This window comes from Leguminivora glycinivorella, chromosome 20 (assembly GCF_023078275.1).
Source record: "Leguminivora glycinivorella isolate SPB_JAAS2020 chromosome 20, LegGlyc_1.1, whole genome shotgun sequence".
In the NCBI taxonomy this organism is placed as follows: Eukaryota; Metazoa; Arthropoda; class Insecta; order Lepidoptera; family Tortricidae; genus Leguminivora; species Leguminivora glycinivorella.
In genome coordinates, this window is record NC_062990.1 from 12,287,484 (window position 1) to 12,311,773 (window position 24,290).

The 24,290-nt window shown below is 39.6% G+C and overlaps 1 protein-coding gene across 1 annotated transcript in view; it reads left to right on the forward strand.

Moving 5' to 3' along the window:
• LOC125237025 (tyrosine-protein kinase-like otk) overlaps positions 1 to 24,290 on the forward strand; it is a 97,781-nt gene that overhangs the window by 70,227 nt on the left and 3,264 nt on the right. Inside the window, exons 3-14 of the mRNA XM_048143947.1 lie at positions 4,540 to 4,608; positions 5,200 to 5,312; positions 5,739 to 5,889; positions 6,464 to 6,607; positions 7,704 to 7,749; positions 8,189 to 8,319; positions 8,918 to 9,061; positions 16,794 to 16,910; positions 20,158 to 20,259; positions 20,688 to 20,821; positions 21,720 to 21,848; positions 23,244 to 23,410. Coding sequence (XP_047999904.1) covers positions 4,540 to 4,608; positions 5,200 to 5,312; positions 5,739 to 5,889; positions 6,464 to 6,607; positions 7,704 to 7,749; positions 8,189 to 8,319; positions 8,918 to 9,061; positions 16,794 to 16,910; positions 20,158 to 20,259; positions 20,688 to 20,821; positions 21,720 to 21,848; positions 23,244 to 23,410 — 1,447 coding nt within the window. The remainder of the gene's footprint in view (positions 1 to 4,539; positions 4,609 to 5,199; positions 5,313 to 5,738; positions 5,890 to 6,463; positions 6,608 to 7,703; positions 7,750 to 8,188; positions 8,320 to 8,917; positions 9,062 to 16,793; positions 16,911 to 20,157; positions 20,260 to 20,687; positions 20,822 to 21,719; positions 21,849 to 23,243; positions 23,411 to 24,290) is intronic.

Sequence of the window (24,290 nt, forward strand, 5' to 3'; positions counted from 1 at the left end):
TTAAGGTGATCTTCAATGAAACAACGACATCTCGGAAGTGTTCTTTATTATCTATGTCTCACTCGCACATTCATACTTTCTACATATGTTATATTCTTTCATTCTACCTGGGTTATTACCTATCTAATGGACGTATGGTTCTATCCGAATATCGACTTTTGCCCTTGCACGTGTAAAAATTGTAAAATGTTACTAAGCAGAATTTTTAAATCATCTTTGCCGACTTCGCCATGTAAAGCATGGACGCTAAACTCGATAAATTGCGTATATTGACTCGTCTGCCTGTATAACAAGAGGCTAATTATTAACTCTCCTCCCTGCTAAGCCGCGGTCCTGTGTTGGAATCCCGGTAAGGGCATTTATTTGTGTGATGAACACAGATATTTGTTCCTGAGTCATGGATGTTTTCTATCTATATAAGTATGTATTTATCTATTGAAGTTTGTATATCGTGCTTAGCACCCATAGTACAAGCTTTGCTGAGTTTGGGGCTAAGTTGATCTGTTTAAGGTGTCCCCAATATTTATTTATTTATTTATATCCTAACCTACGGTCCTCAAACGTGATCACTCACCGAGGCGCAAAAGACCAAATTGAAGGTTTGCCAAAGAGCCATGGAGCGCAGCTTGCTAGGAGTAAAACGGATTGATTGAATCCGTAACTCTACGCTGCGCTCCAAAACAGGCATTACTGATATTGGGGTTAAGACCGCCAAGCTTAAATGGGACTGGGCCGGCCATGTCTGTCGCATGCACCCACAGAGGTGGGCAAAAATTGCCACGATTTGGGTGCCGCAAGACGGGCGAGGATCTGGCAGACCCAGGCGAGATGACCTGGACGCATATCATGACATGACGACTGGCCAGAGATTGCTCAAAATCGTGACGGATGGAGATCCATGGGGGAGGCCTTTGCTCAGCAGTGGGACACCATATAGGCTATTAATAATAATAAATAATGATTTCTTTCTGATAAAGTATATTTACTCTCAATAAAGAGCATACCTCCGCTTCTGATAATACGAACCTCTACAAATAAAACTGTATGTCTGTTTGTATAGAGTAATCTAATCTGTGCATCGTGCGATATTCAACACTCTTTCGAAGTATCAATGAACACACACTGTATTTACGTTCCATTGTGTATAGAGACACATACATAATATAGACTGTGAGTTATAAGCAGTAAGAGTATAAATGATTCTATTTAAACTCTTACTGCTAGAACTATTATAATTAAAATAAAACTATGGAAACGGATAAATCGCGTATAAAGAATTTACAATCATCCCGACGTTTATAAACGATGACGACGTTGATTTCTGTAAAGTGTTCGAAACGTCGGGACCAATTGTAAATTCATTATACGCGATTCCGTTTCCATAGTTTTATTTCATGAGTAACTATCGCGGTAACCGAAGACAATATTATTAATTATAAGTAACTAAATATTTTTTACAGTACATCATCATCTTCCTCGCGTTATCCCGGCATTTGCCACGGCTCATGGGAGCCTGGGGTCCGCTTTGACAACGAATCCCAAGATTTGACGTAGGCACTAGTTTTACGAAAGCGACTACCATTTGACCTTTCAATCCGAAAGGTAACTAGGCCTTATTGGAATTAGTCCGGTTTCTTCACGCTATTTTCCTTCACTGAAAAGCTACTGGCAAATATCAAATGACATTTTGTTCAGACAAGTTTCGAAATCTCTTTGGTACGAGCCGGGGTTCGAAATCGCGACCTCCGGATGAAAGTCGCAGACTCTTACCGCTAGGCCACCAGGGTGCGTAGCCGAATGGCACAAACGCTCACGAAACGAAGCGCTAGTAGATATCTATCCCTATCGCTCGCATATTGGCGCGACAGAGTCGGACTACGTTTCGTTTTCGTTTGGCGTCGGAGAAATGCCATTCGGCTACGGGGCCTGGGCTTCCTTTATTTTTTACAGTACATATGGAGCTATATAAAAAATTGAAAAATGGCCTAATGTAAAACAAAATATGTACAGAGGAATAAGTAAGGGCATTGTAACTCCATACATCAGTAAATGCGAGTTATTTGTATAGGCATAGCTATAGTGACATCTAGCGATAATCACGCGTCAATCACGTGTCAAATAGCGTCTACACTCTACAGTGTCTCGACTGCCAAAAAATTAATATTAAAACAGCCTATAACTTATATTACAAGCAGAAGGAATTGAAAACAGAATACTGATTGATACTAATTGTAATATTAGCTAAAAATTGGTGAGCATTAGACTTCGTTCGTCGCGACATCTATTGACAAGTAGCAGTACTGATAATTTACGGACCATCCACACTCATAAGACGCATGTCTTGCGGCGCGCAACGGACGTCTCCGCCACGCCTAAGATACACGCGACGCCTAAGTGGGGACGCTGCCTTACGCTAGTTGACGCGTGATTGACGCACGATTGTCGCTAGATGTCACTATAACTATGCCTATACAAATAGAGTTATGGAACTACTCTTCCCTTACTTATACCTCTATGGTACAGGATCCACGTTCAAAACGTCTTCTCATTCAACACTTCATCCCATGAACTCGCTGCTATATTTACCGACTCCGAAAATAAGTAGTTCCAGCGTTAACATAAACATGGACGTAAACGCGGCTACATCAAAGGGTTGGCTATAAACAAGTTCCTGAGCCGATTCGAACACTATTATTAGGATATCTAAAGGATATCGTTCTAATATCATCTCTCTCCTACTTATCTATATAGCAAAGACATATGTAAAAAAAACGTACCTCAAAGCCTTAGAGAAAAAGGTACGGTGGCCTAGATGGCGTTACACCTTTGGGGAACGCTCAGCTAGATCTCTAATATTACTATTTGACATTTTAACACATGGGGTTCACTACAGTATGGGGTTCTTCAAAAAAGGAGTATACAAGTTTCTAATAGGTCGGCAACGCGCACGTGACACCACTTGAGTTGCAGGCGTCCATAGGTTATGGTGACCGCTTTCCATCAGGCGGGCCGTATACCTGTTTGCCACGGAAGTGGTGTAAAAAAAACGTATCAAGCTATAGGCCAAGTATATAGGCCAAAACTGAGGTTCAAAAGTTTTAAGCTTGTGCCAAGAGATGGCAGTCTTTGCACTGTGATTACACTTTTTACTTTGACAGTAACTCTATAATACTCGATCCTCTTTTTCTAGTGTTGGCAAGACGCACGAGTAGTAAATGACATCAATTCAGAATAATTCAGATATTGTCAGAGCTGCGAAAACTTTAGAGAGATTATATGCCAATGTTGAACATTAGATTACAATGCAACCTAATTAGATTTTGTACAAATGGTAAAGCACATTGTGACAAATTAAGAAACAAACCGGTCAAATGCGAGTCGGACTCATATACAGCAGGTTTCGTATATACACAACTAATTTTTTTAGAGTTTCGTACCGTAAACTGGAAAAATGTATTCTTATAAAACCATTTTTCGACCATCTCTGTTTGTTTGTATCCGTGTGTCTGTCCAAGACCCTTTTTCTCCGAAACGCCCAAGTTAAATTTCAGATTTACAGTCCATTAAACCTGTACAAAAATCGACGTAAAATTTTTAAATTCTGTGAGTTAATTTAAAAAATCAGAGAACTATTCCTAATAGCTTCACAATTTGTTTTACTCTACCGATTCGTTACGATTTTCGGTTCCCTTTGAACTATACTATAATCTGTTCCATCCGGCAAGTAACGGCTGTACTGAGAACGTCGTTGAGTGAAGCAAGCACGTGACGTCACTATGTGTACGTCAAAGATGTGATGTGACGTAGTGTTGAATGATGTTGCGCAGGAGTCTGTGGTGAAGGAACTTGTCGACAACACAGAGATAGAAGGAAACTGATTTATGTACATGTATGTGATTTACTTATGTGCGCGACATGCATAATTTACTACTAGACCAGTGTATAGATATTTTCTCCTATATGGCAAATGTTTTATTCTCGCAGGACCGCAGGTACCTACTCGTAACTGATATCCAATGCTCGCAATTGAGGTTCTCAGTAGTCATTGTATTTGAGATAATTAAGGCTCACTAGGCGTTCTTAATCTAATAATAAGTCACGTACGGAACGACAAGAAAGAATAGAAATTAAACAAAGGAAACTCAGCATTATTGTCTACCTGCAATTCCAGTTTAGTCAAATAAATAACATGGGGACAATCCCGTCTTCTAAATATAGACTGTCAACCAAGTCATGACACTAAAAAAAGACGCGAAATTCAAATTGTCTGTGGGATGAACCTTAGCCCTTACATTTTCAATCAATTTTTAAGTGTTATGGCTCGTCAATGATTCCGTCAACGTCGGAAGGCGCGCATTTTATGAAATCAATTAACCGCAGAGCCCTACATTTTTCAAATTAGCGGCCTTACCTGTAGTTTTAGATCTAAAACTAAGTTATAATTCACCAGTTGTTTACCAATCGTTTAAGAAAATTCTCTACTCTGTATAATATACATCATATAAATGCCTTTCTAACGAAATTATCTTTTGTTTACAGGTATCGACCACCATGCAGGGCATAGACTACACAAACACAAGACAAACAGAAAACATCGAGCTACTAATGGTAAGTCGATGCAATAGTAAATTGAGACTTTAAACGGTTTACTCTGTTGACGGCTAGCGACATCTCGTGGCGAGTAGCGGAACTAAAAATACCTGAAACTAGCAGCATGAGGGAATACGTTGCATTACTTGCATTGCGTTAAACTAAGACGCTAACGCCAAATGGATTACAATGATATGTATTGTTATTGTATATAAAAACTAAATTAGCTCGTATCTTATATATAAGAACAGAGTGCAAGCGCGTTTTTATGGCGAGCGAAGATGTGTTACTTTTTACACAAATGGTCACATGCACTCTGAGTCTGTCATGTGACTCTTATGTGTTATAACGGGAAATGAAATTTCCAGCTGCATTTTTCAAATATTTTCAATTTTTTCAATTTCCCAAATATTTAGCTGCCTTCGTATAATTAGCTGTTTTAGGCAAGTCTAGGACTACGTTTTTTTTTTTAATTATAAATGGGCTTACTCTTGGTCACAGACTAGCCAAAGGCAAAGACGTGGCCTACGATGGAGTGAGCTCGCCCAGAAGATGCCTGTTCACTCTTGATTTGAAGGTTTTGTCAACTATAAGTGTTTTTTTTTGCAGAAGAGCTCCGCTTCGATCCAAAACCTTTTAATAAGAAGATCGAGCTGAATACTCCCGGGAAGATCCATTGTAAAGTGGCTGGAGGGCTTTCTCCGACCGTACAATGGTTTCTAGTAAGTATTATTGGCTATAATAAAAATATAATCGTTACAAAATTCAGCGGTTACGTTACTTAGTTTCGTTACGAAACACAAAAGGTACAAATTTTCTGCTAGTGACCCTCTAGAGATGGCGGTCAGCAAAATACAAAACGGTTTTTAAAATTCCACTGTTGAATGTCGAGATCTCTTAATTGGGTCCATCTTTGCAAATATTGGATCAACTGTAATTTTAATACCACACAATTGATATGTGTTTATCGAAAATTAGACTAAATTAGAGAGAATTACGTTATCACAGATCAAACACAGTGACGTGCTAACAACGCAACGCCCCTTTCGATTTTGTTTTATGACGTTCCTCTGTGTTTTTCTTTTTTGTTTTGCCGCTTACAACTCTTCTAATATAAGAAATAATTCCAGAATTATTTCTTATTCCAGAATGTGGAAGACGCGTTGCCAGAAGGCCTGAGCTCGGCCAACGGTACACTGCACGTGGCGTCGGCCGAGAAACGCCACGTCGGCAACTATACTTGCCGAGCCACTGATGGCAACCACACCATTACTGCTGAGATACACCTTGATGTCGTTGGTATGTCATAAACTTCTTCACAGTAAAAACGATTACCGAAGGCGAACGCTAAGTTTGTTTAGCTTTTTGATTTTGTTGAGTTAAAAAAGACTGTCCATATTAGTAGTTCAGCATGAAAATGTCGCACGCATCATGAGCATCTTTGTACCATACATAAAATCACGCCTGTATCCCACAAAAGGGGTAGGCAGAACACATGACACTACTAAAGCTTCAGTGCCACTCTTGGCAAACAAGGGGTTGAAAGAAAACGCAACTGTGACATTGCAGTGACAGGTTGCCAGCCTCTCGCCTGCGCCACAATTTAACCCATATCCCATAGTCGCCTTCTACGACACCCACGGGAAGCAAGGGGGTGGTGAAATTCTTAACCCGTCACCACACAGGCATCTTTGTACCATGAGCGGAAAATACTTATCCAACGTCACCATTGCTTACGCTGCGAAGCATGTAATAGCCTAGATCTGTCGCTCATCCGTATTGGCGCGACATTGCGATTGCCACATAGTTGCAATGATTGTAGTGTAATTTTTTGACCACATCACTGACTTCAATATTTACTTATTATTTTCAGTGGCACCAAAAGTAATTGAGCCGCTCCCAGACACGGAAATGCATATCGGCGAGCGACAGTCTATTCTTTTGAACTGCCGGGCTATTGGCGACCCGTCACCGATGACGCACTGGGTCCGGAATCTCACCATTATTAACCAATCACGTAAGTTTTAACAATAATAACAAAATATCTCTATAATGTTGCCATATTACTGTAAGTACATAGTCATAGGCGGGGTGTGACCCATAGAACACATGTAGTGTGGCAGGCCACACTGACACTACTCCTAACCATACTATATAAATTCTATGAATAAACGAAATTACTTTCATAGAAAATATCCAGCATTGGACACTTTTGGAGGCCTTGGTAATTTTTTCTTTGTATATGACATTTATTTCAGTTTATACTATAAAAGTTGCCGTGCATTGTAATTCTGAGCAAAATAAACCTATATCTCATACAATTGAGTTGTCCTTTAGTCCCCACATCACATGGCAACCCTGCCAGTGCGGGCTCAAGTCGATTCTCAAAAACGAATCATGTATCGCCTGATGTCACATCTTTAACATATTAACGCTGTTAATGTATGTTTATTTAGACACTTAAATATTTTTTCTACTCCTGTACTGGTTATTCGTGAGTTACAAGGTCGTGCATAGAACTTTAAAACCCTACATAAAAGATGTCAGGACAAGTCTATCTAGTCTATACCCTGAAAACATTTTGTAGCAGTAGCATGATATAGCTGTTAAAGTTCAGTAAATACATTGCTACCAACTTAACAAACCAATTCGCAGAGTCGAGACTCCTTCGTTTTCTGCTGCGTTCATTGGCGACGCGTCGAATCGCATTCAAATGTATGAGAACTCGATTCAACTCGGCTCGATTCGTCTTAGTGGCCAGGCTTCAAAGAACCATACCATAGACAGTTTTATTTTCATGTTTGCACTCAAACTGCATATTCAAAATGGTAGGCGGTCCACTAAATAACTAAGATGACTGAAAGTAGGTATTTGTTGAATTTATAATTTTCTTTCAAAGTAAGTGCTTGGTCGTAGAAAAAGTATTGTATGCAACGGTGTTTAACTGAGTCAAAAAATGCTCGTGGCGTCTTTATTAACAATTTTCGGCTTCGCCTCAAATTGTTACCCGCGCCACTCACCTTTTTTGACCTCTTTTAACCACCAGTTGCATAAAATACTATAATAGATGATCTTTTCATGGTAGAATTTTAAACGTTGGTTTTTATTAACAGAAGATGGAGTGGACATCGAAGGGGGAGTAAATGCAACACATGCAAGGTAAGATCACAAATTTAATATTTCATACGAGTAATGTTAGTAAATTTAAGTCTGTGGATTTTTTGTTCATAGGTTCTTGTTGATCTGTTTGAAAAAAAAAAAACCGTTTTGTATAAATTGTATTGTAAGCGATTGCTATTTTAGAAGGAATAGACGTTTTATGGACGCATTGACGACCGGTCTGGCTCAGTTATTAGTGACCCTGTCTGCTAAGCCGCGGTCCTGGGTTCGAATTCCGGTCAGGGCATTCATTTGTGTGATGAGCACAGATATTTGTTCCTGTCATGGATGTTTTCTATGTATATAAGTATGTATTTATCTATTTAAGTATGTATATCGTCGCTTAGCACCCATAGTACAAGCTTTGGGGCTAAGTTGATCTGTGTAAGGTGCCCCAATATTTATTTATTTTATTTATCTAAAACATCTTTTTTTGCAGAATGTTATTACTAAACAACGGTTCTCTATGGATTCGCTCAGCGCGACGGGAAGACTCAGATCGCTACGCTTGTACGGCTGGCAGCGCCGCCGGTATGGCGCGCACGGAACTAATCCTTACAGTACATCCAGGTAAAGATTTACTTTTATTTTGCAGTGCGCAGGGTTTATACCGCTGACAGACTGACAGATGTTACTCATATGATTTATCGTTAGTTTTTATAGTCCTTGTAATACTTTCGTTAATTGTCTATTGTCTAATTTTTGTAGTTATAAATTGTTGAACATGACCTTCTTCTAAGTAACGCAATTGAGTAACACATATCAAATGCCTTTTTACCAAAATTCTAAAGGATTCGTATGTGATTTTTTTAACCCCCGACGCAAAAACGACGGGGTATTATAAGTTTGACTTGTCTGTCTGTCTATTTGACTATTAGTCAGTCTGTCTGTGACATCGTAGCTCCCGAACGGAGAAACCGATTTAGATTTAGTTTTTTTAAAAGCTGAATTATTCGGGAGTGTCATGAAAATCATGAAAATCGGTTCACTATGTCACGGTCGGGGTTTTTTTTTAATTTAAATTTTGTGGAAAGGTTATTTTTGTGTTTTATCCGTGTAAAATACAAGTTAGACGTTATAGGTTAGGAATAACAAGCAGTTCTTAAGAAATATTAACTTTTTTTCATTCTCTCGCTTTACATGGCGACCCTAATCGTTTTTTTTGTAGAGGGTTACTACGCCGACGGTGGAAATGAATCCGGAGCAGGGCGAGCGGTGTTAGTAGCGGCCGGGGTGGCAGCAGGGTACATGCTGCTGGTTCTGGCGCTGATGCTGTACTGCAGAAGAAGAAGACGTGAAAGGCGTCTACGTGGTAACTATACAATTGAGAACATTTAAGAAGGAGATGCAATAAGGAGCTTATTACGGGTGTTAAGTTCCAGTGAGTGTTGGTCAAGTTTCAGGTTTATACATCACGTTTGACTCGTAAGTTATGACGCTGACAACACCCAATGTCCTTGACGCTAGCGTACACTGTCTATTCGTATGGGAGTAAGTGAGAACGCGATGTCGCTAAAATAGGACGGTTAGGTATCAAAAGTACGGAAAGATATTAAAATAAAATAGAAAGATAACATACTTTGTGCAATATGTTTCGTTAGTGTTTTAGATATGTATATTTTCATTATTGTAATTTTAATTAAAGACAACTAAGTGAATAATTGAACGACATAGAACCGTTTAATGACGAACTCGAGACCAATCTTTGCATTTTTTTCTATCGAGCCGATTTCATTCAATCGTGTATCGAGTACGGCTATGTTCGTTGAAATATAATGAATAATAACGTATAATTTACTTGCCTTACTAAAACTAATAGTGTGTTTTAAAAAACTGCGCAAGTAACATCAATTTTGCGCATTTGGGTGTTGTCAGCCCCTTAAGGACGCGCTAACTACTAAATCAGGTCTACGTCACTCGCTCGCGTTCGCGCGTTAAGTACCTATACGCTAGCCGTTCATTCGAATTCAGCGTTCCTACTATTCTTTTGAGTTTGACGTAGTAACTTATTAGTATTAGTTAAAGAAAACGTAGTTATATGTCATTTTGAGGGCAACTGAAGGATCTGTTACGTTAGTAACTTATTAATAATCTGTGGCTAAGGCCCACTTGCACCAACCACTTAACTCAGAGTTAGTGGGCTGTCAACTATCAAATTCCATGTAAAATCGTGGGTCAACCCTCGGGTTAACCCTCCTTTCGTTGATGCAAGTGGCCCTAAATCATCTTTTCTTGAATACATTTTGTAAAAAGGCCCAAAAAGAAAACACTCACACTTGACTAAACAATAATGTATTAAATCAATAGAGGTATAACTGATAGAAAAGCTTGACTATGGTTTGTTTCCTTCTAGACGTCATGTTTCTCGGAAAAATCTTAACACCGCGATCTAGCTTTTTTTGACACTCGGTACAGCGACATCTAGATGGAAATTTGACAACTAAAAGTAACAGAATCCAAATGTACTACGAAATACATACAGAGGTTAGACATTCCGCCCACCAAGGACAATAATAACACAAGTGTCCTTATTTCCGCCCACCATGAGGCAACTGACTATAACAAATTCAATAAATTACACAGTGGAAGAAAATTGTAACGTGTGACATTAACATTGTCAACAAAATAACTCAAATTTGTTACACTGCTTAGCTTTACAGAACAAATATTTGACATATATGTCCCCAAATAAAATCTCAACCTATATTTGTTAAGAAACAAATTATAAACATAACAGAAAAACTTAAGTTTCTATTGGCAAAAAACACAGTTTGCCAACAGATCGTTTTATAATATTCCCTTTACAACGCAAACTAACTACTCGAGTGATTCCATCCGGACCTGGGTGCTTATCAGTGACTACACCATATAACCATCTTGCCGGAGGCAAATTATCCTCCTTTACTAACACTACACTACCTACCACTGGCTCGGGTGTTTGATGAGCCCATTTATAACGGTGGTAAAACTGAGTCAGATATTCACGCGACCATCGGCGCCAGAAATCTTGAACCATTTTCTGTGTTAGTTGCCATCTTCTTAAGTTGCTAACATTGGTACTTTCATAGTTAGAGTCTGGCACAAGTATTAGAGGTTCTCCAACCAGAAAATGCCCAGGAGTGAGAGGTATAGGATCATCACTGTTACTACTATTAATTCTTGACATAGGCCTAGAATTAAGGCATGCTTCGATTTGAGCCAAAACTGTGGACATTTCTTCAAACGTCAAAGTGGAGTTTCCAATCACTCGTCTGAGGTGATGTTTTGTGGATTTAACTCCCGCCTCCCAGAGACCTCCGAAGTTTGGAGAGTGTGGAGGAATCCAATGCCAATTAGTGGAGTTTGAGGCAAGCTGATCAGCAATTTCTACAGCTACGCTTGATTTTTCTTCGGCGTACAAGTGCTTCAACTCACGAGCAGCTCCCACGAAGTTTGTTCCATTGTCGCTCCACAAATCGGCGCAGTGACCACGTCGTGCGGTAAAGCGTTTGAAGGCTGCAATAAAGCCTTGAGCTGTCAAGTCACTGACTGCTTCAAGATGTATTGCTCTTGTAGCCATACAAATGAAAAGGCAAATGTAGCCTTTGTAAGAGCGGTGGCCTCTTCCCTTTGAGGTGCGCATGTTTATTGGACCAGCATAGTCTACACCACTTTGAAAGAAAGGGCGATTGACAGTTCCTCGAACTGACGGCAACTGTCCCATCAGTGGATGTCTCATTGCAGCGGCGTAGCGAGCACATGTCACACATTTACGAACGAATAATTTAACCGAATTGGTTGCTCCAATCACAAAATATTTGGATCTCAAATAATTGAGCATCAGTTGTGGATTGCCATGCAGAGTTTTTTCGTGCGCATTGTCCAATATTAACGTTGTGAAGTGTGACTTATGTGGAATTATTACTGGATGCTTCATTTGTTCAGTGATTCCAGCTTGCTGTAATCTTCCACCAACTCTCAAGACACCATCTTCGTCTACAATCGGGTTCAATGAGGTAAGTTGACTCTTTTTATTAATCATTTTGTTTTCTTTCAGGTTTTTCAGCTCTTCTTTGAAGTGATTCGCTTGAACTATCCTTATACAAGTCTTCAAAGTTTCTTGGATTTCGCTGCTTGTTAACCATAAACTCACTTTTTCTTTTTTAGCATATTTAAAGATTCTTTTGCAGAAAGCCAGAACGCGTAGCAGTTTCCACAGCTTCGAAAACCTTGAAATGAGAGTCTCTTCAGCATCTGCTGTGACATTATTACTATCGTGAGTATTCACGAAACATTCTTTAGTGTTCCTTTCTTCTAAGTTTGTATCTTTTATGTTTGGTTTCTTGTAACTAATCTCTTTATTTTTCAGCCATGATGGACCTTCTAACCACAGTTCTTCTTTGCTCAGCTGCTGTGTGCCTCTAGACGCGCAGTCTGCAGGATTATCCTTCGACGAGACATGGGACCATTGGTGTGGCTCTACTGACGTTATTATTTCAGATACCCGGTTTGCGACGAAAGTTTTCCATCGATTTGGACGACTGTTCAGCCAAGAAATGACTACTGTAGAGTCAGTCCAAGCGTGTATGTTTGCCTTGTTAATACTCATACGTCGGCTACTTCCATCAGTAATTTCGTGAGTAGTACAGCCCCACACAATTCCAAACGTGGAATTGAAATTTGTTTAATTGGTGCCACTTTCGTCTTGGATGTGATGAGTGACACGTGTACATTTCCCTCTTCGTCTATTGTCCTCAAGTACACAACAGCAGCAAAAGCTTCATTGGAAGCGTCGCAGAATCCTTGCAGTTCTGCAGTCACATGAGAACTAGCATGGTTCCATCTGGGTAGCTTGAATTCGGTAAGTTGGTTTAGACTTTCCCTATAGCTTAGCCAATTCTTCAGTAATTGTGGTGGTACTTCATCATCCCATTCGATTCCCGAAAGCCACAATTTCTGGATGAATATCTTGGCTACGATGATCACTGGAGCCAACCAACCAAGCGGATCAAACAACCTTGATATGTCAGATATGACACTTCTTTTAGTTACAGGAACTTTGAGTGGAGGTAGCTGAACCGAATATTCAAATTCGTCATTTCGGCGATTCCAAACAAGTCCTAGGATTTTCATGACAGCGTCTATTTTCAGCTGTAAGCTACCTTCCTCTTTGACATCGCTTTCTTTCATATGCCTCATTAATTCTTCACTGTTACTGCTCCATTTCTGTAACTCGAATCCACCTTTTTGCAAGAGTTCATTCATCTCTTGGTAAACCACTTTACCTTCATCCACGGATTCACAGCCTGTTAACAAGTCATCCACATAAAAATGGTTGAGGACCCTATCAGCAGCATTTGGATATTGTGCTCCTTCATCGTGGGCTACTTGCTGAAGCGCACGCACTGCAAGATGAGGTGCTGAGGCCGTACCAAAGGTGACTCGGAGCAGTCTCAAGTGCTTAATCTTCTCCCCGAATTTTCACGCCATAGAATGCGCTGAAAATCAACATCGTCTTCATGCACTTTTACTTGCCTGTACATTTTAACAATGTCTGCGACTAGGCATATAGGATGGCAACGCCAACGAAGGATGGTATGACGCAGAACAGGTTGCAGAGTTGGACCTACTAACAGGTCTTGATTTAACGAAACGCCATTGGAGCCAGGACAAGAAGCATCAAAGACCACACGCAGCTTTGACGTCGATCTGTCATCTCGGATGACAGCATGATGTGGCAAATAAACTGCATCTGGGTTGTTCTCCTGTTCTGGAGGAACTTCTTCCATGTGTTCTAACTCAAGGTACTCATTGATGACATCTGAGTAGCGTTTCTTCATTTCAGCATCTTTTGCAAACCTCTTCTCCAATTGGTTGAGACGCTTAGTTGCAATAGGCACAAAGTTTCCACGTTTGCAACTGGGGTCTTGATCACGAAATGGTAGTTTCACAATGTATCTACCGGTGCTATCACGTTCAGTGGTAGCATTGAAAAATTCTTCACATTTCTTCTCGTCTTCATTGTAATGACGCTTGGGATCTGTCGTATTATGGTCAGCCTCGAGTTCCCAAAATTTCTTGAGCAGCTCGTTTTCATCTAAATGAATGTGATTAACGCTAACACTTGTACGAATTTCCGACTCACCTAGGTGAGTTGGCCCTGAAACAATCCAGCCTAAAGACGTTCGCTGAGCGATGAGTGCTCCCTGTGGAGCTTTGATCATTTCGTTTAACAGTATTTGACCGTACACCTCTCCTCCTAAAAGCAAGTCGATTTTCCCGGGAATGTTGAATGTGTAATCTGCTAAATCTAATTTAGACAGATCTGACCACGAATCAATGTCTATAAATTTCCTCGGACGATTCGATGTTACCTTGCCCAAAACATGAGCATGCACGTTCACTTCAAAGTCAGGTTCTAGGAGTGATGAAATTTTTACCTTTACCACCGACTTAGAGTTCACAGGTGAACTCTCTTCACCGCCTAGTCCCGTGACTGTGCTCTTATGGTAAACCTTGTTAAGTCCCAGCAGTTGTGCTGCAGACTCCGTTATGAAAGAGGCTTCCGAGCATTGGTCGATTAAACATCTGAGGGTTATACCTGAACCAGTTTTCGACTGAGCTTGAACCAAAGCCGTTGGCAAGAAAACTTGACCACGAACGACTGGTCGAAAAACAAGTTGTTACATTATTGGGCTCATCACACAATGATGATGGAGCTGTTGTTGCATGGGCAACAATATCGCCTTCAACCGATTGATTGGGTTTGACTTGAGAATCGGTTGCTTGAGTGTTCGTTTTTGGGTGCAATAAAGAATGATGTTTGCGCTTGCAAATTCGGCATCTAGTAGATTGGCGACAGGAATATACGTTGTGACCTGAACCTAAGCAATTAAAACAGAAATTACCGGACTGGATGAAATCACGTCGAGCATCAACATCGATTTTAGAAAAACCTTTACAATTACACAATTTGTGATTCTCAGAACAATAGCCACAAGAAACTTCGGTTACATGATGCACTTTTAAGTTAGTAGTACATGGTGCATTGGGTTTCTTTGGGATAAAGCTGGTCTTCGATGATTTCCCATCCAAACATTCTAATGCCCTAAATCGGGTTTCTAAAAATTCTCGAAGTTGGTTGAGTGTGGGCAAATCATCAGAAGACTCGCTAACCTTAAGTTCCCACTGTTTCCTAGACTCGTTGTCTAATTTCAGACAAATTATATGAATCACAATTATGTCCCATGTAGTTGTGTCGATGCCTAAATTGCTTAATCCATTTAGACACTCATTCGTAGTATCCAGCAATTCTTTGAGTGCATTCGCGGACTCTGTCATAATATTCTTCTGACTCATGAAGCGTTTGAGAATGCAGTTGGAAAGATACTTCTTATTATTGTAGCGCTTTTCTAATTTCTCCCAACATGCGCTGTAATTATCTTGCGTGATCTGTACGTGACGCAGAAGCTGTTCAGCTTCACCAACCAAATAACCTTTCAGGTAGTGCAATTTTTGAACGTCGTCTAAATCTCTGTTCTTATGTATGAGCGACGTGAATAAATCTCTGAAGCTAGTCCACTCAGAATAATTGCCAGAAAACGTAGGAATTGAAATCTTTGGTAACTTGACCATCACTGACTTGCCTTGCCCAACATCCGACTTATTCTCAACAGTGGTAGGCTCAGTGCTCTTAGCAGGAACGTAAATATTTAATTTGCTTAAGGCAGCCTTTAGGTCCGACTTATAATCCGTGAATAACTCTTCCGCATTAGAATATATGTCTTCAGTTATATACTCGGTGAACTCAAGTGTACTAGACTCTTTAATGATTTGAGTATGAGTTGTCATAAACTGATTCCATAAAGATTCTAAATTTTCTATTCTTGTTTTGAGGTAATCTGCAGAGTTAAGTCGTTCCTTGGGTGATTTTTTAAAGTTACTTTTTGCCTTATCAATTCTCAAGTACAAGTCCTGTTGCACTTTTATAAGAGCCTCCATAGTGAAATTTTCTAAGTGTTTGGAACTTAGTACAATCTAGGCAAAATTGGGCGTGGATTCCCCGTCGTTCCACTTTTTTCGAAACTATTCTAAGTCCAAACTTGCTACGAATTTTCTAAGTCCAAACTTGATGAAATTTTTCTAAGTCCAAATTGCTTGAAATTTCACTAAGTTTTTGACAGTTGCACTACGTAATAATTTAAAGTACTCACGGTTGTCACTTCACTACGTCACACATATAATCCGCTTACGTCACACTGTTGCATCTCACCGCTGACGTCACACGTTGCTTACGTCACACGTTGCTCCGGGACATAGGCTCTTCTTCGCCTTAACACCACTGGTAGCAATCCACTACCCTGACCGGCGTCCGGTGGCCCGAAGATTACCGAATCCACTAGCCGAACTATCCGACTCGTAGGACCATGTAAAAAGGCCCAAAAAGAAAACACTCACACTTGACTAAACAATAATGTATTAAATCAATAGAGGTATAACTGATAGAAAAGCTTGACTATGGTTTGTTTCCTTCTAGACGTCATGTTTCTCGGAAAAATCTTAACACCGCGATCTAGCTTTTTTGACACTCGGTACAGCGACATCTAGATGGAAATTTGACAACTAAAAGTAACAGAATCCAAATGTACTACGAAATACATACAGAGGTTAGACACATTTAGATGATTTTTATTTTTATATCTATAGAACTTATATTTGGGAAATCGGTTATACAGGGTTTGACTGCACCTTTACCTGTATACCTATAAATTTAAAATTTACCTAAAACTTTTCTAAGATTTTATTGATAAAGGGGAAAGGGGATTATTTAAAGTTAGTACTTTTTTACGTTAAGTCGGAATCACGAACTTTGTCGATCCTAATATTGAACAAGTGCCTCAAAAGTCCATGAATTCTTCCTTATCATTCGTTACCTTTAGACCAAGTACAGTCAATGAAAAATAATAACAGAATGGGATAAAAAAATTAAGCATTTATTTTTCAGTTTCTAAAATCATCCAAACCATTATTATAAAAAATGTTATACTAACATTATGTTATCACAGGTGAAAAGATAGAGCTAGAAATGGCAGAAGGGCGCGAGAAGTTGGTGGAGGAAGGTGAAGACAAACCCAAGACCAACGGAGCACCCAACGGGAAACTACCTCACGACAGAGACAGCGGTTTGTATTACGTTATTTCAAAGGCTTGATGGTTTTTTTATCGTTTTCATTCACTACCAGACAAAAAATGGCGCACTACGTCAGAAACCGGACGTTATTTATAACCATCCGCTTGTATGGAGCATGTTATCCGGCATCTGAGCATAGTTCTCTGTCATATGTTGGCAATATTATTACCACCAAAGGTGGGTCTACGCTAGACGAACCGAGCACGAGCAAAGCACGAGCGAAGCCGTGCTCGGCTTCCCCGTTCGCAGACTCAGAGTCAAGTGTGGACGTACAACGAACCTACAACTTTCACTTACCTCAAACGTAGTTTTCCGCAGTGTGCTCGCGGCACTTGGCGAATATGGACGATGTTAATAATATTGCAGCAGCCGCTGCTATTGCAGCGATTATTATAGCAGTATTCAGCAAAAAAGGCCAAGACGATGCCGGCTGCGAATTGTGATATAACTCAATTAATTGCAAGGAAGCATCTTCAGTCCACTTTTCCATGATACTCGGCTCGAGCGACCGACGTCTGTCACTAAACACGTCCACGAGCGCACTGCAAGCGCGAAGCAAATCCCTTTATGTTAGCCGCGTAAGCTGAAGACCCGGGTTCGATTCCCGGCTCGGCCACCAGTGGGCCTTGTCGTTTTTTCTTTCGTGTATGATATCTATTTCAATTTACCCTTTGTGTTCGTTAAAAAAGCCGACAGCCGGCGGAACGCAGCCGAGCACGAACGAAACGCTCGGAGCGCGCTCGTTCGAGGCTTGTAAGTCGGTACGCACTAGACGAATTGTGTTCGACTCGAGCTCTGCACGGTGATTCCGCTCCCAAACAAGGGCGGCCATAAATACTTACATCGCGAAATACTGGTTTTTATCTATTAAAAACGTTATAAAACCATGACAGTAATATAAATTGATAAAATTTATTAATTTTTTTTAATATATATTAAACACATAGGTCTGTAATATATGTAAAAAGGTCGTTAAAATAATTTTATGAAACATTGACTAGTAAGATTGTGGTACTAATGTTTTTTGTTTATAATAAACATCAAATAAAACAAAAAAATAAAAATAAAAACACTATAATTTGTTATAAAAATGTATATTTGTAAACTTATAATTCTTATAAATAATAAAGCTATTAACAGAACAATTACTTACTTAAAGATAACAAATGTAATACTGATTTGGATAATACTGTCATTTTTTTTTAGGTGATTTTCTAAGACCTGAAATTAAGGGATCTGAATGAAGTAGAAGCCTGTTAATCAAGTCTATATTCGTCAAAACGCGATTCATCTTTCGTGTGTGGTCTCGCCGATATTCTTTAATATATTTGTTAGTCGCCTCAGCTGCTTCTTCAGATAGCTCCCCTATTGACAGCAAGCTGTGATTAATAATATCAGCACCGTGATCGTGAATTAAAATTTTGTGGACGGAAGCGGGCATTTTATACCATTTGTAGTTATCTTCATGAACCAACTGCCTAGCTGTTTCTATAGCGAAATCGTTAAATTTTTTCGAATTAATTTTATATCCCGAGTTCAAACATTGCAGTATAGTCCAGCATCGATCTAGATGTTCCTTCTTGATACCAGTTATTTCAGCAGAAATATCTGAGTTCATGAAGAAACGCGAACAGGAAGGCAACGAATCGACGTTATCATTCTGCTGCAAAATACGCGGCTCAATACTTTGAATTACGTCGATATACTCCATCATAGCAAGCCAATCTGCATATTTTTCTATGAGTTTAATCTGACTACAAGTCTAAGTCTTCTTCCAATAACACAAAAATCGTTTGCATAAATTGCGAATTTTGATACTTAAAATCTTCATATCTATATTTTCAATGTTCTGAGATAGAGGTGCCATTTCAGTCAAAGTATCCAGAACATGTTGAGATTTTTCGTTTTCTGTGCCTTGTTTGGAGTGCCATATATCAAATATAGTACGCCTTGAAATAGCACATCTCGTAATATTACCTATAACAAAGACATTAATATTTTAGAAAAAATCTTATTTTTCTTGGCTTTCTCCACTTATACGTCAGTACCCATGGAACTCAAACAGACGACAACAGACGACGATGAAACTTACAGCCTTTATTAAGAACAGATTGAGCTTTTAAATGAGGTATGTCTCGACCGCGGCACAGGTCGGCGTAAAAGTATAACTCAAATTGTTTTTTTAGTTAAGAATATTTTTTACAAAAAGATAGACCTCTCGTAGAAAATATATATAAAATTCAAACACACATATATATGCATAAAATATATTAGGAAATAAGGTACATACCTTCTTCTTGCAATTCCATGTTTTCACCACGTGTTAATAAACAAATAATAATAATAATACACGATAACAAACTGATTAAGTTACGGCGTCAGAAGTGCACTGCTAATGAGGTTTTAGATGTTATCACTTTCGTTGCACAAATGCAAATGATAACTGCAATGTATTATTGTGACATTTATAGTTTTCGATAGATCCTCTATTAGTTAATCATCCTACTTACCTTTTAGACCGGGATTAGCTCATGACTTTTTTCGATTAATGGCCTACGGCGGAATCACAGTGCTCTGCTCGTGCTCGGCTCGTGTTCGGCTCGCCTAGCGTAGACGCACCTTAAAACATGATTCTTTCATTTCATTCGAGACTCAATACTGGCCCTCACTGTAAACATATTATTATTGTCCCGGAGCTGTAAGTTCACATTTTTGACACATTTGTTTTGAAGTATGTTGCGATGTGGCTAAGACGTATCGTTTGACAAATCTAACGATTAATTTCGAATTGGTTGAATCGATTAGGCCATATGTATGTACAAGGAGGCGCTTAAACAAATATACTATTTCTATCAACTTACTGAAATGTCATTTGAATCGAAATGACAGACTCTGCCACAGCACTAGTTTAAAAATAAAAATGAATAAATAAGTAAATCCTGCGTGATAAATGAATATCGTAAAATACTCACTAACGAAGATGCGCGAAAATGTAACATGTGTCAGATTATGTTTAAAGTAAGCGAAATATTGTGTTTAAGTACTTGATTTTTTAAAATATTATTACAGGATTTTATTTAAAATTTCATTAGGTTGCGCGAGTTTACGTTTTGTGGACGCTGTCATGTGTCAAAAAGCGGTTCTTACAGCTATCTTACAGCTATGGGACAATATGCCCCCTTCTAACATTATCAAATATTTTCTAATTAAAATTTTAATATCTCATTGCATATTTTCAGGTGCGGACACGTCAGAGGTATCGGCCGCATCCCGAGCGTCGCGTCGAGGCTTCGAGCATCTCGCCGCCCCGCGGACGCTTCTTACTGAACAAATCACATTGGGTAAAGAACAGTGATTACGGTCTGGCTCAGTCGGTAGTGACCCTGCCTGCTAAGCCGCGGTCCTGGGTTCGAATCCCGGTAAGGGCATTTATTTGTGTGATGAGCACAGATATTTGTTCCTGAGTCATGGATGTTTTCTATGTGTATATGTATTTATATATTATATATATCGTTGCTGAGTACCCGCAATACAAGCCTTCTTGAGCTTACCGTGGGGCTAAGTCAATCTGTGTAAAAAATGTCCTGTAATATTTATTTATTTATTTATGATGTATGTGAATAAAGTCAGCTCGTAAATCCTGTACAATTATTTTCATGAAATGTGCTAGAAAAAATGGCAACAGGTAACATTCCAAATCTCAAGTTGAAATTTATCATAATGAGCGTAGTAAGATTTCCTTATTCTTACAATGTAATCTCACTGTCAGGTCGCGGTGAATTCGGCGAGGTGTCTTTAGCGCGCCTCGACGTTTCGGCACTGAAGCGCGCGCGCTCAGCGGCTACCAACGCCGCGCCGCGGCTGCGCCCTGTTTTAGTCAAGGCTCTCACTTCTAAGGATGAGGTAACTATTTATGTTGGTAAAATATCTCAGAAAAAAAAATCTTTTAAAAGGAAAGATGTTAGCAGCGTTGAATTCCATGTGGGCTTTCCCATTTTTAACCGCCGTTAAAGAGGATCGAGTATTATAGAGAGTTACTGTTGAAGTAAAATGTGTAATCACAGTGCATAGACTACCATCTCTTGACACAGGCTTGAAACTTTTGAACCTCAGTTTTGACAATTTAGGCCATATTCTTAGCTTGATATGTTTTAAAATGTCAAATATTAATATTAGCGCCATCTAGCTGAGCGTACCCCAAAGGTGTAATGCCATCTACGTAGGCCACCGTACCTTTTTCTGTATGGTACTGAGGTACGTTTTTTTCTTAGACTTTATCTATATGTCTTTGACCGCCGCCCATATCTCAAGAGAGGGGGTTCCCAATGCGTCTGTATGTTTTTTTAATTTTTTTTTTGTTTCTTATTCGATATCTCCGTCGTTACTGAACCGGTTTTGAAAAATAAAAATAGTTTGCAACAATTGCGCATTCAATTCACTTTGCAAGAAGAGTCTAAGGACGTCTATTGCACTCTTATTGCACGAGTCCCGAATTATATTTTCCTTTTTGTGTCGCGATTCCAAGTCTATTTACTATGAATTAGATTATAGAATTCTTTTATTTAGAAATTTCAACATTTTTACTAATATCACGTTAAAACATTGTATGTGTTGCAATCTAGTCTAAATTCCTACTTTTTTGCTTAGAATAAAAACGAGCATTGCTTGTATATTCATATGAATAATCTATGAAAGCTCACTTACGACAAGCTAGTTAGAATTCTTGCTGGTGAATGACACATAGAAAAGTAATTGTTCTTTGTTTGTTGAAGTCTGACGAATAGATTTGTATTTTTTCTAGGCGGCCGGAGCAGAATTTCGTCGCCAACTAGAACTATTCGGGCGCGTTCGTCATGAAGGCATTGCGCGGCTCTTCGCGCTTTGCAGCGATGCTGATCCACATCTTATGATACTCGAACACACTGACTGGGTAAGCCTTCTAAACTAACTAACTACCTAAATGCTAAAGGAAAAATCTAAATAACAACAAGAAGTAACAGAATTGTACTGGCGCAGTCGGTAGGATCATCCAGGTAAAACTAGACTAGACTATGATCCTGAATCACACTTTATTTTTCTAAGTATGTTATATATATTCTAAGCTAGAGTAATATAATTCCGTCGCCAACTAGAATAATTCGATCGCGTTCGTCATGAAGACTTACTACGTACTTTGCAGCGATGCTGAGTCGCATCTTATGATACTCGAACACACTGACTGGGTAAGTTTTATAACCACTAAACTACCTTAAATCACCCAAACCAAACAGGTTGCAGGAAAAATCTAGGTAACTTCAATAAGAAATATAATCGGTACTGGCGCGCTCGGTAGGATCATCTCGATAATCTCGATGATCCTAGAATTAACTAATAAGTGCCTACCTTAAACATAGTACCAAAACAATATACCTCAGTATGAAATACATACAAAAATACTGTCACAGTCACTAGGACGGGAAATTACCTAACTAACCTAACCTACTAAAATAGCCGTGACAGCCGTGAGGGAAGATCGGGGGTAGCCCAAAGCTATGTAACGACTTTAATTAGTATACACGTTCAGGCAGGCAATTATGGTCGCGCGATAAATGATATAATAGCAGGCCGTCCCTGTCGCACTATTTGTAAGTGCGATAGGGACGGCCCGATGTTTTATCATCTATCGCGCGACCATGATTGCCCTACTGTTCTATTCGGAAAGGAGTGGTGTGCTCATTGGTACGCTAAAGTGAGAAAGTAAAGCAAATACGTAATCGAGGTATCAGTTTTTTTGTAGATTTTTTACTGGTTTTGATGACCGGTCTGGCTCAGTCGGTAGTGACCCTGCCTGCTAAGCCGCGGTCCTGGATTCGAATCTCGGTAAGGGCATTTATTTGTGCGATATTTGTTCCTGAGTCAAGGATGTTTTCTATGTATATGTATAAGTATGTATTTATCTATTTAAGTATGTTTATCGTCGTTTAGCGCCCATAGTACAAGCTTTGCTTAGTTTGGGGCTAAGTTGATCTGTGTAAGGTCACATCTCGAACACTGGCGATCAAATATATGAAAGAGGCGCGTTCCTACGCACACATTCTAAATTCGTGTAGGTGAAAGCGTACTATGCTTGTATGAGTGAGATATGACAGGTCGACTGTTCGCGTTTTTGACAGGCGGTAACTGTGAGGTAACTGAGGGGGTGGGCGGCACTTTCAGCGGGGAGAGGGAGTGACCATACTGTACGATAGTACTCTTTATTATACTGTGGTGAGGTGTCTCCAATATTTATTTATATTGGAGACACCTCACCTATCCAATAGTCTTAACAATTATTGTTTGTATACAGGGTGACCTAAAAACCTTCCTGCAAGCGACCACAGCGGAGCAAACAGCCCAGTTCACCGGCGCCACGGGCGCCAGCGCGGCGCCACTGTCGCCGCAACACCAGGCCTTGCTGGCCAGCCAGCTCGCTCACGCTGTCACTGCGTTGGCCAACCAGAGACTCACACACAGGTATATATAACACAGTATAATTTAGAAGAAAAAATTAAAAAAATGATAGGAACACATAAACGAGCTGGCGCAGTCGGTTGGATTCTAAAGGTAAAACGTTTCTTATATCACCTTAAAGATCCATATATGGATCATGTCATTCGTAATGACGCGTTTGTTTATGAAATCTAATATTCAAAAGCGTTATAATGCCGATCAAAGCACGCGCCTTCGTCAATGACACGAATTTTAGTGATGAGTAAAGACACTAGTGATATCCCAGCCTCTTTTAGGACCTTTCATCAGAAACTCACACACACATATTACTCCTACAAACCATCTCAGATCAACAACAGTTCACTAACATCACGCCATCTAGCAACTCACACAAGTAAACTCTACATATACGATAGTTAGCACAGTTGGCGCCAGCGCAGCGCCACTGTCGCCGCAACATCAAGCCTTCTTAGTCAGCTGGCTCACGCTGTCACTGCACTGGCCAACCAGAGACTCACACAGATAGACCAACAATTAATATCTAACCTGTAAAAGAAAGAGATGAGAAAAGCTAGTAAAAGTAAAGGGACAACTGAAAAAACCTGGCGCAGTCGGTTGGATCTTAAAGGTAACCAAAGACATATGTAACTCCGTATAGACGGATTACGTCTAAGAAAAAAACGTACCTCAAAGCTCTAGAGAAAAAGGTACGGTGGCCTAAATGGCGTTACACCTTTGGAGAACGCTCGGCTAGATGGCGCTAATATTAATATTTGACATTTTAACACATATCAAGCTAACAATACGGGCCAAATTGTCAAAGCCGAGGTTCAAAAGTTTTAAGCTTGTGTCGAGAGATGGCAGTCTATGCACTGTGATTACACATTTTACTTTGACAGTAACT